This window comes from Varroa destructor, unplaced genomic scaffold (assembly GCF_002443255.2).
Source record: "Varroa destructor unplaced genomic scaffold, Vdes_3.0 BEIS01000001.1, whole genome shotgun sequence".
Taxonomy (NCBI): Eukaryota; Metazoa; Arthropoda; class Arachnida; order Mesostigmata; family Varroidae; genus Varroa; species Varroa destructor.
Window position 1 is genome coordinate 23423682 of NW_019211454.1, and position 17725 is coordinate 23441406.

At 39.6% G+C, this 17725-nt stretch overlaps 2 protein-coding genes and 1 long non-coding RNA gene across 7 annotated transcripts in view; 2 read left to right on the forward strand and 1 right to left on the reverse strand.

Moving 5' to 3' along the window:
• The window catches only part of LOC111255486 (uncharacterized), a 44194-nt gene extending 39436 nt beyond the window's left edge, over nucleotides 1–4758 (forward strand). For all 4 annotated transcript variants that reach the window (XM_086987573.1, XM_022817500.2, XM_086987546.1 and 1 more), the window contains exons 6-11: nucleotides 293–403; nucleotides 1152–1318; nucleotides 2209–2300; nucleotides 2677–2798; nucleotides 3290–3394; nucleotides 3592–4758. In XM_086987573.1, coding sequence (XP_086843699.1) covers nucleotides 293–403; nucleotides 1152–1318; nucleotides 2209–2300; nucleotides 2677–2798; nucleotides 3290–3394; nucleotides 3592–3732 — 738 coding nt within the window. In that variant the 3' untranslated portion in view covers nucleotides 3733–4758. The remainder of the gene's footprint in view (nucleotides 1–292; nucleotides 404–1151; nucleotides 1319–2208; nucleotides 2301–2676; nucleotides 2799–3289; nucleotides 3395–3591) is intronic.
• Nucleotides 4759–5057: 299 nt separating this feature from the next.
• On the reverse strand, nucleotides 5058–7450 carry LOC147758406 (uncharacterized). Its single transcript, XR_015326843.1, has 2 exons — nucleotides 7188–7450; nucleotides 5058–5214 (listed from the first exon to the last, which is right to left on the reverse strand). It is a non-coding gene; the product is annotated as an uncharacterized LOC147758406 (long non-coding RNA).
• Nucleotides 7451–7605: 155 nt separating this feature from the next.
• LOC111246255 (uncharacterized) lies at nucleotides 7606–17103 on the forward strand. 2 transcript variants are annotated; one of them, XR_002671612.2, is made up of 5 exons: nucleotides 7606–8884; nucleotides 10054–10136; nucleotides 11217–11375; nucleotides 11868–15184; nucleotides 15491–17103. XR_002671612.2 is itself a non-coding variant. In XM_022795553.2 (4 exons), exons 1-4 carry the CDS (start codon nucleotides 8686–8688, stop codon nucleotides 11892–11894), a joined length of 468 nt encoding a protein of 155 aa, XP_022651288.1. In that variant the 5' UTR covers nucleotides 7606–8685; the 3' UTR covers nucleotides 11895–17103. The 2 variants fall into 2 exon arrangements, 1 of the variants encoding a protein (XP_022651288.1); XM_022795553.2 differs by having other exon boundaries at nucleotides 11868–17103.
• Nucleotides 17104–17725: the final 622 nt, after the last annotated feature.

The following is a 17725-nucleotide window of genomic DNA, read 5'->3' on the forward strand; positions in this document are numbered from 1 at the left end:
GACCACACTAAAATGCATAGAATGATCGCAAAAACAGGACCATGGTCGTTTCAGAGTAAACCTGACTGAAGTTAAAGCTTTCGTTTTCAAAAGAGCAAGGAGATACTTTATTTCCTTTTGTGCGCTTTATCATACCCCACAGCCTCAGAATTGTAAAAATGAATTTACTATTTATACGCAAAAGCCATAATACAGAAAATATTATAAGATACTTGAATGAGTCGCAATCTAATCTAACTTAAATTACCGAGTAGCGTGAGATGGTTGATTCTTATTTCAACTTTAATTTCAGTCGTCCACAGCCACGACGGATATTGTCGTATCGATTGTTGTTGGTTTTCTCACCGGTTTACGAGTGTACTCCGTCGCCAATATTATACATTTCTACAAACGATCGAAAAAGGTTAGTAGAAACTAAGTTAAAAGCAGATTTTCACATCCATATATATATGGCATTAGATTGTGACACGTAATTTTACTGCGTAAAAAACCGTATTCCTAGAAATATTCTATTAATGTATATTAAAAATGTTTTCAATGCGTAGTTGTATTGATGTACTTTTGATGACTAAGAAGAAAAGTAAGCTTAATTTATTCTATCAAGTGAGAGACATTTGCTTAATTGCCAAATTATTTTTGTACCTTTTTTTAGCACGTCTAGCATACAATTTTTCGTGCTGTTTTTATTACGTGTCACTGCGCTAGAGTTGATTTAGCTTGGGGTTTCGTTGCTAGGTTCATCCATGGATAATTTTTCCTTTCAACATATGGAATTTTTGACGAGGATCGAGTTAAACGAATTCGGCAGTCTGCACCGCTGAGTTCGTTTAACAGAATAATGCTGAATAATACTTTGAGCGGATGTTAAGAGGTTTTTTTTCGGGACTACTCGAGAATCGAGTGGGAAAAACGCCGTTACACTGGACATGGGTTGAACCGATGTTTTCTAAATTGTCTTATTTTGGCTGATTATCCTGCTTCGCAAAGGCTCCGCTCATTGCGCATTCGCCTGTCTGTAACGTCTCAAGCTAGATTTCTACCAGCGTGCAGCTTTAAATAGTACTGATTGCTGACAGTGGCCGAATTGCCATATGCAATTGTCCCAGTATCCAATCTGAATTTCTAACAATTATGAGAATGTCGCCTTGCAGACTGCAGTCGGACTATATGGCGACTATTCGACAGAAATGTTTGGCGAACGTCTAGAGGAGCTCAAAACGGAACCCCAACCCATGGAAAAAGCTTACTCGACCCTTCCACATCCCCACAAACCAGACGCCCACCAATCTGCCTACCCTCTCAACCACACATCATACATGTAATGCTGTAGTTTCTTCTCTTTCTCATGTTAATATATGTACTTCGCAAAACACGTTTTAACATCATTACGCATATCAAGCTTTGAACGCAGAAACGTGTTAATCGTAAGATCGGCGGGTTAAGCTTGCGTTCATGATGATCGAGTCGCGAAGATAGAGACGGAGCTGTTTTCCGTGTATAGCTATGACATTGGTCTCTATGCCACTGAAGTACGAACACTCATAGGATCCTAATGCCTATCTGCGAACCCGATAAAGGCAGTATATGTTGTCAGCTGTTGCCACACCGCTATCTCCACGTCGTAGAATGACGTCGCCACTGTCGAACAGTCGCATTCTCGATAGAGCTGGACATATACGTAGGGTTTGCGTAGTCGACAGGTCGATCTAGAGGCTCAAACTGTTGTGTCTCTTAGCCGTAGCCATTGTTGTTGTTGTTCGCTTTCTTCAATGTAATGCGTCAATCTCGTTTGAGTAGCGTACTAAGTGACGTTTTCCGCCGGCTTTATGGAAGTGATAAATCCGTTTATGAAGAGATTATTGCTAATTTCAAAGCGTAACCAATATATACATGCTAATTCTTAATCAATAATACATACTATTTCACGCAGTCAATCGACCATTTTCGTGCCTCACGATCGGATGTCTCATCAACATCGAACAATTCGTGCTAATTGATGCTACCCGTATTTTCAGTCGTCGTGAGAAGTGCTCGCGCCAGCAGACCGACAAGTTTTTTTTAGCTGATTTGGTCAAATAATCATCATTCAAAGAGTAATTTTCTCTATGGCTTCTGGGATTGTGCCTACTTTACAACAGCCAGCATAGGCTGGATGACATAGACATGTTTTAGTTTCCAATTTTTTCAATGTTTCTATTTCAATTCCAGTGCATCACCCTTTAACTGGGCTGCATCTGTTCATTCTGCCACGATGCGGATTCAACCCCATCCACCACTTCACGATAGATTTAAAACCGGAGGTATATACGCATTTTACGTTTAACATAACGATACCGCTATAACACTTCAGACTATACAGAGTAGTAGCGAAATTTTGGTGCAAGCTTTAATTTTTTCTAGTGTATATATATATATATATATATATATATATATATATATATATATATATATGCGTGTTTCTACGAGAAAGAACTTTGTTTGACCGGAATTGTCTCGTACGTTACGGCATAGCATCCCGACTTGTCGTACGAATCATCCGTAATATTCAAGGGTGTAAAATAGAAGAACACGACAAATAGTCTAACGCCGATGCTTACGCGAAGGAAATATCGTGCTTCGCATCTTCAAAACGTTTAGTCGCTGAGTAAATATAGCGCATCTCATTCCTATTTGAAGGCGGTATGATAGAGCGCCGTTCTTGGGCACCTCAAAATACAGCGGCATCGGTCATCGACGATCCGCACGCCGGAGCCCAATCAAACGAGGTGCAGCGCAACGACGGAGAGCTCCAAATCCAAGTGAGTAATAAATGTAGCATTATTGAAGTGCCCAGATCAATTCGTTAGCCTGCGAAACGTTGTGGCCTAACCTTCTAGGAGTTCACACTCATGACTCACGGTGAGCCTGTTCTATCTATCGCAGAGACACATTTTTCAGGAAAGGTAGCTATTAACATCATTGGGCGGAATAAGTGTTTCGGCTTCTAATCCCTTGAGCCCAAATAACGGTTAACTGTAGCAGTTCAACAATCCTATAAATTACCTTTGCTATATCACAAATGCAGTTTTGTATATAGTTGGTAAAGGGAAAAGAAGCTGGGCTTCGTTTGGCCATACACGAGAGGTGGGTCGATGCCTCTGTGACTAAAAATGCTGATGCAAAAGCAATGTATGATGAAATTTTGTCGTTCAATATTATTGTTGGCGAACCCATACGCTGCTGACAATAGTAATCTGGTTGAAATAGAGACATATGGCAATGCTTCGAATATTACTGACTTTTATTTCAGGCTGCGGACATGCCTCTGGAGATGCAAAAGACGGCAATGCAATCTGCTCTGCAAGCTATTCGTCTGTACGGTAGCGAAAAACATATTGCAGAAGCTATTAAGCAGGTATTTTAATCTTCTATGATGTTAGCTAGGGTTGTGCAGCCGACTTTATTTAGTTTTAGCAGTACGAAACGGTGTAATGTAGGTGTAAATGTCGATAATTTCGTTCGAATAGAATTTATGATGACTTCATTGGAATACGGCTTAGTCACGTTGCTGCACTGTAACTGTGAGGCCTATTTTCCTGTACGTTTCCTTAGGACTTCGATCAACTGTATTCGCCGACCTGGCACTGCATCGTCGGAAGAAACTGGGGCTCATGTGTTACACACTCAAAAAAATGCTATGTACGGATGCTTTGGAAGGATAACATTACCATACTTCTCTATCGATCAATTTAACAGATTTGTATAAATCTCATTAAAATGTAATAATGCCTTGGAATGAAATCGATTAAATTAAGCTGGTTGAACCTCGAGAGTTCTGTACAACCATAATAATGTTTTCTATACAGTGATAGTTACATAAAAAACACACACGCACGCACACACACTTATATATATATATATATATATATATTAACTGATGCTGCGCAAATTCAATGTATGGCATTTTCTGCTGCTGGCATTAAGCTCCATATCTTATTACGGAAAGTACGTACCGGCAGCAGTTGCCTCACTTCTGGTAAATAGAGCTAAAGAAAAAACAGCGACAATTTCGCGAAGAAGAAGCTTCTTTTTCGTCCCCTTGGATACAACTGCACTGAGACTATGTGATCCCTTCCTAAGGTGGATACATCCTGCAGCTGTCCTTAATTCTAAACGAAGATTGTTTTATTCTTCTCTATATGTGACTTCGCGCCATCTATGTATCATAGTTACATAGTAATAATAAACACCCCTTCATAATACCTAAATGACATTCATGCCGGTCCGTCACTACCATCTGCCTGCCAAACTAGCCGCGCTAAATAATAGCAGAGCCTTGAACAGGTGAGAGACGTTAACTAAAAGGTTCGACAACTTCTACTGCTTCCTTCATGTTCGCCAACTCTAGTCAGCCAAAAGTGTGTGCAGGGGCTGATACTCTTCCTAACGTTAGTCTTTACTTGAGCGCAGTCAAATAAAGTGTCAGTACTTAGCCTAATTAAGGCCTTTCTGTGCTAATGGCCGAGTTGCAATAATGATGATCGTAAAACATTGTTCTCAAATCGAGGAACATGAAGAGGAAGATCGGAAGCCAGAATAGCATCAATAAAGCATCTCCTTGTTAAGACCAGAATACTTCCGGAAAATACCACTAGAATGTATACTACATACATTTTAGGTATAATAGTGTACAATAAGTCATGTATTTATCAACAACTCTGAAACGACTGTGTAAAGTTGGTGAAATAAAGAAAAACAAAATACATTTTGAAGGCTTCATTGAAGTTCCAGCTCTTAATCAATAAATCGATGTTAACGTTGAATATGTCTAGAAGGTCAGTCATAGCTTGCATGTATATTGTTATGCATTCAACTCAAGTAAGTGTATTTGCACCAACAGTAGCAGGATCTGAAGACACCTTACCTTAAGAGAAAAAAGTATTCCTAAGGAAAGTTTTCCTTAAAATACGTGAACACAACATCTAGACTACCTAATACAGAGGGAGTTCGATGAACGCACGTTGCAAACATGTGGCTCCTCTATTTTGTCATAGAGAGCAAGTAATAGACCCAAGGAGTTTGGTTGAAAACTATTTATTCAGTTCATTCCTTCACATGTAGCAAACGTAGTCCTTTTGATGATTCTGTAGGTTAGTATTCACAGTTTGCCACTAGTTGTACTAACATGGAAAGTAACTTAGGTTCGAAAATGGGCTTAGACACATTTCTATCCGCCTGAAAGGAAATAAAAATTATGATTTAAATACAAAATACTCGGTTGTGGTGGCGATTGCTCGCATCAAACCTCGTACAGTATGCGGTCATTGAAGCGTTTCCCCGAACGCCAGTGGCAGCATCGTAGCCGGTGGTGCAAGAGATAACTACCATGTAAAAGCACCGTATTCGATCAAAAACAACGTAGCAAAGTTTTTAAAACAAACCCCAGATGTAACACCAACAAAATACGTTTGGAGATATTTTCTCGTCATGTTTAGCTTTGATTGAATTGTAATAACAGATAATCACTAGTGTCTAGAAATAGTCCTAGTCGAGTGCCTGGGTTCTATCGTGTGGCGTCTTACAATTTGGGAATGACTTCAACTCACTCCAGAGCAGAAAGCCTTTTATGAGAGGGTTTATTTTATAATTGGGGAGAGCTTCCTAGAATCGTTCTACATATATATATATATATATATATCATTTCGCGCGCACTTGAAGATACGTAATTGACATAAAACGTACCCGTTTTCCCTAATAAGTCACTGCGATATGAATGTTTCATGATTCTCCTCTGTGAAATCCGTGTGTTTAGATGTAGATCAGAGCAAGACTGCTTGCTTCGAGATCATAGATTCCAGTTATTAAATAGTGACATCACGACAAATGATTTGGTCAGCAGTTACGTATTATCGCATTGAACGTGTTCGGGCGGAAAATGTCATCAATATATTCGTGTTCCGCTACCCGTAAAAGTAGCTCGCTTCAAACGATCGAGTGCATATATCGGGAAATTGATTTCAACATATGCGATTCCCGGACCGAAACAACATGCTATATTTTACTAGCTCTAGAGTGCTTATGAAACGCACTCTTTTGTATCCGAACGTTAAATCGATTAGCAATACTGGGTATCTATCAGCTTATCACACGTTTCTAGCTTAGAGTAACGTCAAGAGTGAAAGAACCCCATAATAACGAATCACAATACCATACTCTTTCGACAAATGGTAGATCGTAAGAGATCGTTAAATATTTCAGATGTACGAAATTAAAGTTGTTTGGCGACATTCCCACTTTTCTACATGCTGTTGTGACTGTCGTCAGGCCTGTCTATAGCGGAAGTTCATATTTGCCCATATACGCTTGACAGAACTGCGATACAGCTCATTTGCTTGAGCAATTGAAGATACCGTGAAAGTTTACCATTCGTGAAAAATATTCCACTAAAACTGGATAAAAAGATAAGTGTCTCTGCGTACGCGACAAACATTCATGTGTATGAGACGGTACCAAGTAATACCAAATCGCACAAACAGAGCTTTCGAGGCAGAATACGCTCACAAACGTATTTTCTTAGCTGCTTAAAGTGAAATAAATGTGTTTATCATAAGGTTTGAGATACATTGGGAGTTATCGCAAACCTCAAATGTGGTTTTGAGAGAACCTGAAAATGATTTCCATAACGTAAAGCGGGATATCCAAAGTATATATTAAGTTGAAATAATAAAAAAATAGCACCAAAAATTATTTCTGATAATTTCTGATGAAATTCTGATAATACCTGAATTCTGATGTTTAAGTGACAAAGTATGTTCGAGAAAAGAGAAGTTATCGCTGTAGGGTCATTGAGATAATCCCTCACGGTTGACACTTATAATGTGTTCTGCTTAAAACAACATACTTACTAGCCGAGTCATATACGAAAATACAAACTTGTTAGAAAGGCGACCTTTAGCTTTATTTCCTCTATAGATTGTAGGGTCTAAATCTTATGTTAACGGTATACTGCTTATATCTGTGTACTTCCTGCAAATTGTTCATATAAAAATAAAAAAGCAGTTCAAATCACATTATGAGTGAGTTTTTGCACTTCACTTATGTCTAATTACATGAGTCATTCATCCACATCAAATGGCGTCATCATAATAAGACCGCCAAAGCTTGTTACCTAAGCTTAAGTTATTTTAGTTGAAATTGCGTATACGCACGTTCTGTCAGATCGAGCGGAACCTCCTGTTCAGGAGATCGCAGGAGTCATGAAGCGAAGGAAGTCTCAGCAATGAATTGCAATGAAAACTCAGTGAAGCCAAGTTCCATCTGGTCACCTTCTGTGCTTAGTCGTTGAATAGTGCGACAGCGGAGAAAAAGTATACCAGTGCTTTCCTTATTTCCGTGTGACTAGATACAATGCGTTGATCTGCATGGAACTCGCATTGACGAGCTCACCAGAAGAGAAAGGGTTTTGCAAACTAAGGATCACCCTGGAGAAGTGAAGAAAAGGTCTGCTGTCTCTTATGGTAAATGCGAGAGCGGCGCCATCTATGGACTCTGAGGGAAAACTAGCCGTCCGTCGCAGGAATCCGCAAAGGTCACGTGGCCCCCGGCGAGGCTCCGTAGCGCCCCTTATAGCGTCGGTGGGGTATTCGCTGAGAATGGGTCGTAGTCTACTTACATAGGCCGGCGCACTGTTGTGTATTGTCATTAGTAGTCAAGGATCGAAGGAGAGGGAGAGAAACAGAGTCAAGGTGCTGAAGTCAGTTCGAGGCGACCGACGGTACGACACAGCAGTATAGGAAAGGACGAACGGACAGGGGACACACGGCAGCTAGAAGGAACAAGTGGCTAGAAAGCGTGTGTTAGAAATTCAAAGCATACAGCGGTTGGGGACAAGAGGCTAGGGACTAGCGCACCCTAAAACTTGGTTCTAATACGTCTTCAAAACAGAACACGCGACGCTCCAGCATTAGTGTGACGAGGATTTGTTATGTGCAACTGTTTTTGAAAGCGCTCTATTATAGCTGGTGTGAAGTAGAGGTTGGTATAGTGCCACTACGCTTTTGAAAAAACCAATACCTGGCTAGGGATTACAAGACGAAGTGCCTTTCTTCTCCATTGTGGCCATCGAGAGGTTAGCACATCTGGATTTGCCTGTGCAAGGCTGAATCGTTGCTGCATAAAGCTTGCAACTAGTAGTTGGCAGCAAACGTTGCTCGGTAAAGAAGGACGCATAGGATAATTGCAGTGCACTTGTGCTGGGTGGCTACTGAGATGTTTCTCGTTTCGTGTTCGGTCAGTCAGTAGAGGCTCCTTGTTTGTCTCGTAGCAGGAACAACAAGGCGCCCGTCCCCAGCGCTTTCACTGGAACTGACCTTGGAAACTGCATTCACCCGCAACAAGTGACAAAACTTAACCTTCAGCTCCACCTCCTTGCGCTTTCACGGTTATCCAACGGCAGGACAGCAGAGTTCGTATTTCGACGTTTGGCTGTTGCGTCCTTTAGTGCGCGACAACGAGCCAAAAAACGGCCTCTTTACCTGCACTGTCCCTACTAGCAGTTCTACCGAGGGACATCTCGGACTCATCTACGCTGATTATATCAAGCCTGGACTACCGGTAGATTAAAACAGCGAAATCAGGCGAGGGCGACAAGATACGCTTTGTTGCGAAATTTCGTAGGGGAAGGTCACAGAAGAAAAAAACGAGATCATGGAGGCATCGGATCAGTACAGTGCGGCTGCCCCTACAGGTGTACCCGTAGCTACGAATGCAGCCCCTCAGGCTGGTAGCGCTGTGGCTGATGGTGAAATTCAGCTAACAATGTTCGACAAGATGCGAAGGATGGTGTCCACTGATGAAGAGTGGGACGCCATTCTGTTGCAGAAGATGGAGCTCAAGAGGAATCGGGGTACGCTAGTGCAGTCATTCATCATTATCGGCATAATATATGCACAAAGTTGCTATGTAAAATGCCACCTGACCGATCGATTAACTGTCTGTTGAGGCAGTAGCGATTATATTAATTCACACACAAAGTATAATAACTTATTTGAAGAGATCAAACAAAGAATATAAACTATTTTTTTGTTTGTTGAGGATTGTCATTTAGCGCGCTAGAACAAGTCTAGTTGAGTAATTTTTAGTTGTGCGCCAGCTTTCAGCTGTTATGTTTATCCATCTTCCTATATACGATTCTCGTTGTAAATGATATCAAATACTTTTCTATGTTAGGATGCTAGTGAATTTCTTTATAGTAAGGTATATCTCATGCGGTTAAAGATACCCCTAAGAAGAGTTGTCACTACAAGAACACTATTAACATTTAGACAACAAAACTCAGGCCTCGGTAAACGGTCGCTTATTTCATAGAGCAATAATCCAGGCCCCGCTAAGGGATGAGACCGAATCTAGAACCCTATCAGTTTTTCTAGCTGAATACACAGTATTATCTAAAATGGTAGGTCTATTAAACGGATCCAAAGGGACTTCAGAGCTACCCGCAAACGTCGGAAGACATCGCTCATGCAAGAGAGTTGTCATTGGCAAAAGGGCTAAGGCATATAATGACCGAACATGCTATGACAATGCATACTTATAGTCTAAATAGGAAATATAACCACCCGTGCTGTATGCTGTGCTCTATCGTTAATGTGCGATGTTACCATATGACGGAATTCACTACAGAAATTGCGTGGTGCTTCAAGCAGGGCATAGATTTGAAATACCAGTTTTACTTTATTTTGGAAGGCGGTAGATGAGCTCGGATAAGCTAAGTTTATTAGGGGAAACATAGAAGTAGAAGCTATCGTTTCCTATAGATAAAAACAATTCCTGGACTGTCCGATGTAAGTGAGATTTAGCCTTCACTGATCAATTAAAGCCGTATTTTAATAACTTTATTCTGCTGCAAACTGCGGAGGCAGGTGTCGGCCATACGGATTCGCAGTTCGAGGAAGGGTTTACGGCATGACTAGGTAATCTGCTCCACTTCTGATTTCAGCCAACCCAGAATAATGAGATTAAAATATCTGATTGCTTTGAACAACTTCTTTATGCATTTATGCCGATGACATGCAGAACAAGGACTTCCTGATCCGCCTCAGCAGCCCTTCTCCATTGGCGGAGCCGTTGGAAACGTGGGGGCGGCTATTGGAAGCAAGGTAATGAAACAAACACTCTATTCGATACCTCAGAAAATCCGCAAATATATAATTAAATAGTAATTAATTAATTGACCTGATATTTTTAGTGTTATTGTTATAGCGAACACAACATTATAGTTACTATATGAGAAGCAAACTATTAGGCTAGAAAAATATGTCTATCGGCCCTTTTATATTGAGTACACGCGGTAGCAAAATGCTACAGCTTGCACGTTCTAGTAGTTAAGAAACAGGTGTCGTTCGTTTCAGTCTGAGTTCCCCTGATATTAATCCAAGTTAATTAGCCCTCCCTGGAGTCGCTTTCTCATCATGTGGTCTTGAGCAGATTCGCTCGCACATGCTAAATTCATCTTTCATAGCATGCGTCGTTTATGTTCAGTCTCGTCAGCTGAACGTGATCCGAACAATCAATAATTGTTATGGCTCTACTTCACTTCATGGACACGACCTTATTTTGTCAACCCTGTTCATTAAGCCTGAATCATGAAATGGACCTCTCACATGATTACAATGTGCTTTTGTTGTTGTTTTGTAACACTGCGCATGGCCTTTGTTTTCCTGGAGAATATTTGTATTTTCAGCCCTATATCAGCTCAACTGTTCAACTATATACAAGATTATGCTTCGAAATGCTAGTCATGTTGCAACGTTGAAATTAAAACGAGCCAGTTTCCAGACTATGTTTCTCTACTGAGCATGTCCATACACAAAAAAAAAAAAAAAAGAAACGATACAAAAAAAGTTTACATTAGAAGAAAAAATTATTTTTTCTTTTATAAATGTTAAATATGTCATTTTTAAGAACCATTAAGATCAAGAGCGATCTGTAAACCACCAAAAGACTGTTGCCGTATTACTTGCGAGCACTCTTCTATACAAGAAAGCTATGAACCTGAAGAAAAGTAGAATTCACAGACAACATGTTTTCAAGCACCTTCAGTCGCCAATGAATGTGAATTAAACACGAGAAGCGTATCTTTTTAAGAACAATTTCCGAGATGTGACGCGATCCCCGGTTCAGCGGCATTCTATTTTCGTCTCTTCTGTATTTATATATGCGTGTGACTATTCTTCCAGGTGGGTGGGGTCCTGACTAAGGCTAAAGGCGCTATCCCAGTGCAGCTTCCGTCGATGCCTGCTATGCCCAATATTCCGATCCCCGGCCTCAACAAGTCACAACCTTCGGAAACCGTAGGCGACGCTGCAGCGGCTGCTGCGTCGCAAGACTACAGCCAGGTATCCGCCTATCCGTCTGCCTGTCTGTTCAATGCGGACTTTGAAAAAGTCATACGTTTGTGTTACGTTGCGTGATTCGGTGCTCAGTGTCTCAGTAGCCTTAAACAGGCATGAACGTATTCCAAAGAAAGCTTCTATGTATAACTCTAATTTTCACGCAGAACAAAACCAATGTGCTTATTTCTGATAATGTGATAAAAATCGTCCTAAACACATGTGTGATCCCCTTGATCAAATTAGAGACTAAATCCTTGAAATCAATAATATGACATTCAAGTGTTGGCAGATTGATTGGATAGGTTTCCTCTTTGTTCGATGTGGTTTGAACTTGCTGAGCGCTGACTGAGAGCTGATGACTTGCACATAACAGTCATCTCGACACCAGGAAAGTACTGGTTGTGTTTACTATCGTATGTGACGGCAGTTCACCTATTCTCACGTTCCGAAGTATTCTCGCACAATGAAGTCCTCATTTACTGTTCTCATCCGCAGGTGGACTCAACTATCACCCAGCAGTAAAGACAACGACGTTTGTGAAGACGAACGTGGACTGAGATCATTTCATACCGCATACAACACCGTCTTGTCGTGTACCCACAAATGAACATTTGCTCTTCTGTGCGTCATAGGTGAACAAAAATTGCCCCTTTTTTGGGAAAAAGGATCCTTTTCCCTGTCTCGGTACGGCACAGAGGTTTACCAGCCAACCTAATCGAACCACTAATTCGGAATCGACATGCTTATGAAATGCGCTGCCAGCAGAAACATGCTCTCCGTTTGGAATCGGCTTGTTTCACAATCGCTGTAACGTGCTTTTTAGACCACAAACGATTCGTGTGCCCCAGGCCCACTTAGGTGGCTGTGCACCATCGATCGAATTAGTTAATACATAAGCTCTGCTAATTCCACTTATCAAAGGAAACACGATAGCTTAATTTGTAAATTCCGCGACGGCGGCAAAATCAAGATGTTCAGTGTACAAATTCCCTAACATAAATATCCTTTAGGGAAAGGCGGTACCCTCTAGCCAAAGCGTGCATTTCAACAACTCAGCCGCAACAATATATCATTAAAAATGACGAAACCTATGAATTAAGTTATAGATGAAGAAATTAAACAATCTAAATGTGCGCCACTATCTAATACACTCTGGATAGTAATATTTAGAAAAATATACGAAACAATTGTAGCAGCAGCAGCACCAGCCGCCGGAACTTTACTTAGCAACGTCAGGAGCGGAAGATCAACAGGTTAGCAGCCGTGATCAAAAGAGGTCGACGCATATGACTCATACTGGGATATATATACACACACATATACATATATTAACTATGAGAAGCATTATTGCTATTATATTAGCACGCCCTTAAGCGATCGATTGTGGTACGAAATGTTAATGCTGCTATACAACTGCTGCTGCTGCTGCTGCTACAACATCGGCCAATGATCATGGTAACGAAGTAATATAACACGCTATTATTTTATGTGACAACACTTAATAGTGATGCAGAGTATTGTTAGTCGATTATTTTGCTTTCGCATCGCCTACATCTTTCTGTGTAACGATAAAAGCCTTGAGGAGATAAATGCATGAAACAATATTCGCAAACGGATTAGATAAAAAAGAAAAAGCTCCCGCATATAAGCCACCCCGTTTCTTTAGAACGTTCATTTGCAGTATCATGCCCATATGGCCCCAATGTCACTCGAACAAAACAGATGTCAATTTGTCATACGTCATTAGAGGCGAGAGGCGTAGGAACGCAAGTTTAACACTTTACCAGCCCGTTTTTCAGTAATAATATGCACGATGTTAACTTTGTTCCGTGAGATGCTATTCGGTGATGATTCGAAACCTTTTCACCGAATCAATGCATTAGAATCAACGGTAGTAAATCGGGCCGAACCCCATTTTTAGTTTGAATTACTTTTACCGTCGTTTGACCTGTTCGGAGTAGAAAAATAAACCCTAAAATTCCTTAGAACCGAGTTCCATTGTTCGACCAGTTCGGAGCAAAATAAACCCTAAAATTCCTTAGAACCGTTGTACCTGAAGTCAAATTTTCAGAATGCAGTTATTGCAGAATATGATTTTTTTTTCCAACTCTTCACTGGTAAGCGCAAATACGTGCAGCACAAAACACCCCAAAAGGTCGAAATCATCATAATATTCCTCCTAATTGCAAAAGGATAATTGCGCTAGTGAACATACCCTGCTAAAAAAAAACACTTCTATTTAGGTGCAAAGTATGTCGTTCGCATATATATCGGAGTTAATTTGAGATTATAAGCAAGTACTGGTTGTACAAGGTACTCGAACTACGTCGTTATTCCAAGGAGCATTTTGTGGACATATATTAGGTGAAGACACGAGTTACTCCGTTTTTTTTTACCAAACAAAAAACGCGGCGTTCGCTCAAACTCTACCACGAAATGAATTCATTATGTGTTGGGCATGATGACGTTCTTTTATCTGTTAACCAACTGATTTCTTTCTTCTCGCCAAAATGTATTAGGCCTGATGTTGAACAACTCGTCCAATAATGTTTTGAGACTTCGCTATTAAATATGCCATTGCTAAGCATATTTTGTGCTCTGGATGATACATTTAGTGCAACGACATATTCAACCCAGACTCTTACAAGATGACACAATTTTTGCCATGTGCGGCGTCGTCCCATTGAAGGAAGAAACAAGCTGCCTTGTTTATTGGATCTTTTCGGTTCGAAAGCCTTGTTCACTCGATGCAACTAGATTATATTCTGTTCCTTTTAAGCATTTGCCAGTGCATAGGACCCTTCCAGTTCCACTAAATGAAAATTTCTTAAGGCGCACACCTGTCTTGGCCTAACTCTGGGTCTAGCCGTATCTTTCGAAGCTATCCGCTCCTTTCTTCGCTTTATACTGATGGAGGAAATACAATTCCCCGTCACTGGTGACAGCTCTGTGTAGACACTTGTCCATGTGGCTATTCGTCGGTTGGTCAGAGATGACAAGATTCATTCAGACGAGATGTAGGCAGTCAGAAACCGTGTTCCCTTGCGATGTTTAGTCAGTTCGTGAGGCAACCAAGCATCTAATTTTGATCAAATTCCATAGATGTGTTCAAAACTATTAAACTACAGTTCTTTTTCCAATCCTGTTCACGATTTCTTTGCCAACTGTCTTCATTCAAAAATGTTTTCAATCAATCCCTAATGACCTCAGACGGCCGATCAGGGCGGGGTGTATCCTTGAATTTCAAAAGGCCATTCTTGAATTTCACAAACCTGTCGTAAGCAGTCTTTTCAGCTATAAAGTCCTTGCTGCATATGGCACAACAGCTAGAATTTCCATTTTTTGAGCGTGCTCTCAATATAAAATTATTCTTATTAAATTATTAAGTAACAACGGTTTTTCAGAGAAGAGTGAGCACCCTCGAACTTGTATAAATGAACTACTAGAGGAGAGCTGAAAAAAGAGAACTTAAAAACAAAAGGTACTCATGTTTCAACCTAACAGATAAACACTCTAAAGGTATACTCGTTCAAATTTATATATATTCGAGTAACTACTCACTTGCAACCTTGACATCTGTAAAGTCAGCTGAGACTACCTATGCTAAGAAAGCGTTAACTACATTGTACCTTTCGCATGGGTAAAATGGCACATCAAGTTCCCTACAGTGCAATTTCTATGCCGTTGGCGTTGATCCTATCCCGTTCTGCTTTTCAGTATTCTAATTATCAGATTCGCTACCTGTGCCACCGGTGGCGGTATTTGGCTCACATATCTAATATATTCAGCAAGACCGGTTTCGCTAGAACCAAGTAAGTGCTTCGCTACTAGACCTAATAATAGAACAAAAACGTAATTCTAGTTTTAATTCAGACAGTTAGTGGTTTAGTTGTTTCATGTCTGTAATAATATATCTCCTAAACTCCTCCTTTTACTTTAGCTTTAATCAACGCGATTCGTTGACGAGACAACAGGAACCAATAACTGTACGCGTCATATGACCTTAGTCGATGAGCGATGAGTAACATGTGACCTCTCACTCAATTTTTGTCTCTCGAGCTGTATGCTCCTATTCTCTAAAATCTCGTTATTCTCTATTGCATTATGGTCTATTGCAGACACAAAATGCTCACAGGGAGAGCCGCAATAAGAAACTTTCTACGGTGTTACACAATAGACGCGGCAACCAGGAGAAGGTGAAATCATTCCATATCAAACAGCAAATAAATACATATAATTGACACACTCGTACATATACATGATCATTACACTAGAGAACTTCATATCTGTTCTATTCGAAATGTTTTCATCCTGATATCATCGTCAGCAGCAGCAGCAGCAGCCACATAATTTGTTAGGAACAACGTTTTTCACACGCGAAGAGAAATATATACCAAAGAAATTGATATGTTCTTTACAGATAATGCTATCGTCATAATTCACCACTTGCTAATGTGATTTTCTCCCATTACTTAGTCACAATCACTAGCTATTCACTAATGCTTCTCACTTTATATTATCATGCTATCTCTATATAACATGTAATGTATTGCGCCTCAGTCTTTATTATTGGTACCTGAATTATGTGAATCGACGAATACCATCTCAGACGATGCTTCTGACTTGTCTATAGCTACTACTGTTTGCAGAAAATTGGAATCCATTCCAAAATATGTTTATCTATTAATTGCCTGATTTACTAAACAGCATCCATCGAAGGGGCAATCAAACTGATCCGCAAAAGCAAATCGAATTTTCATAATTAGGTACTTGAAAGAAAATATCTGAAAACGAACGCGGTTAAACTTGGCATTATATTGTACTTACATTTTAATTACTACTACAACAATCGTTACGTCACTTCACAAACACAATTCTGCCGTCTTTATCTTCTAGACTTATTTACGTAGACTTCACCTTTATCCATTGCCATATCATTTGAATTATAGTCAATAGAATTATATCAATCTAACTGTTATCACTTTAACCACTGATATGTTGTTTAGTTAATATCACTGTTATCGAGAACGGTACGTCGATACTTGATAGTATTCGTGTGGGGCAATATTTGCCGTAATTACATTACACGTAACAACGACACACTCCTAAAAATGATTTCATTAAGACATATCTGTAAAATTCGTGTACTTGAGTCCTAATGAATAAAATATATACCATGAAAAACGTCCATACACATGTAACCAGAATCCTTTTCATCTGGGTCAAGACCGGTGGGTATGGACCCAAATGCCGTTCGGCGTCTTAGGCAACGCCAAATAAACTGAGGAACAACAGAACCATGCGTTCAATACAAGAAATTAACAGTATAAATAGATTGGATGTTTAAAAATAACGATCTTAGAAATTGTGTGCAACACCCATCAGTCAGTGGAATCAAAGTACCACAGCTGTGAGCATCGATCGAAAAACTGGTTCCAAGTCAACAAAACTGAGAGTGTATAAGCGATCTTAGTATTTTGATTTGTTATTAGTCCGAGAGTTATGCCCGTTAACGCATATCAAATCCCATCAAAGAAAAAGCTGAAATTTTACACTGAATCTACTGCGGATAATGTAAGCAATACGATGGAAGGACCTTCACCATGAGTCATCTATTTCAACTATCATATCTCATGCTCGGTATTCGGTTGTACTTTATTGATGTTTAATAGAAATAATCATCCAATAAACAACATTATTATTGTGTATTTTGTTCAAACCATTGAAACTACGCAAATAGTGTTTTTAGTGTAGTGGTATTTATTCTGCTTATATTATGTAACAATTGTACTATGTTTTGTTTTCTTTGAAGATAGACACTGTTCCTACTGCTCCTCACAGGTTGTAGTGTTTCCCGATAATATCAAAAACGTAACTTCTTCTGTTATAATTAGATGTTTCTTAAATAAGAACGGGGAAAAATTATTCTATTGACGTTCATGACGTAGGGCAATGCGAAGTGCTTATCGTGTTTATCACGTAAATGAAGATACTAAAGTTAACTTAGCGCAAAAGTTTAGCATTTTCATGTATCAGATGATCACCTTTAACTAGATCTGTTTATAGGAGATAATAGGGTTCGTTCACATAAATTTAATTTTCATCAAAATAAAAATAATCTAGTACTTTATTATTATGGTTACTATGACAATAAGAATTATTATTATTGTTGTACAGTGTTTACAGACACGTCCATGTTTTTATATATTTCCATTTTTTTCAAAAATACGCATTCAATGGAATTTTTTTAGTTGTCTATAGTTAATCTATAGTAATCTAAAAATTAACTACATCTATAGTTAATTAATGCCGCACACGAATTACTCCGCAGTCATATCTAATATGAAAATTAC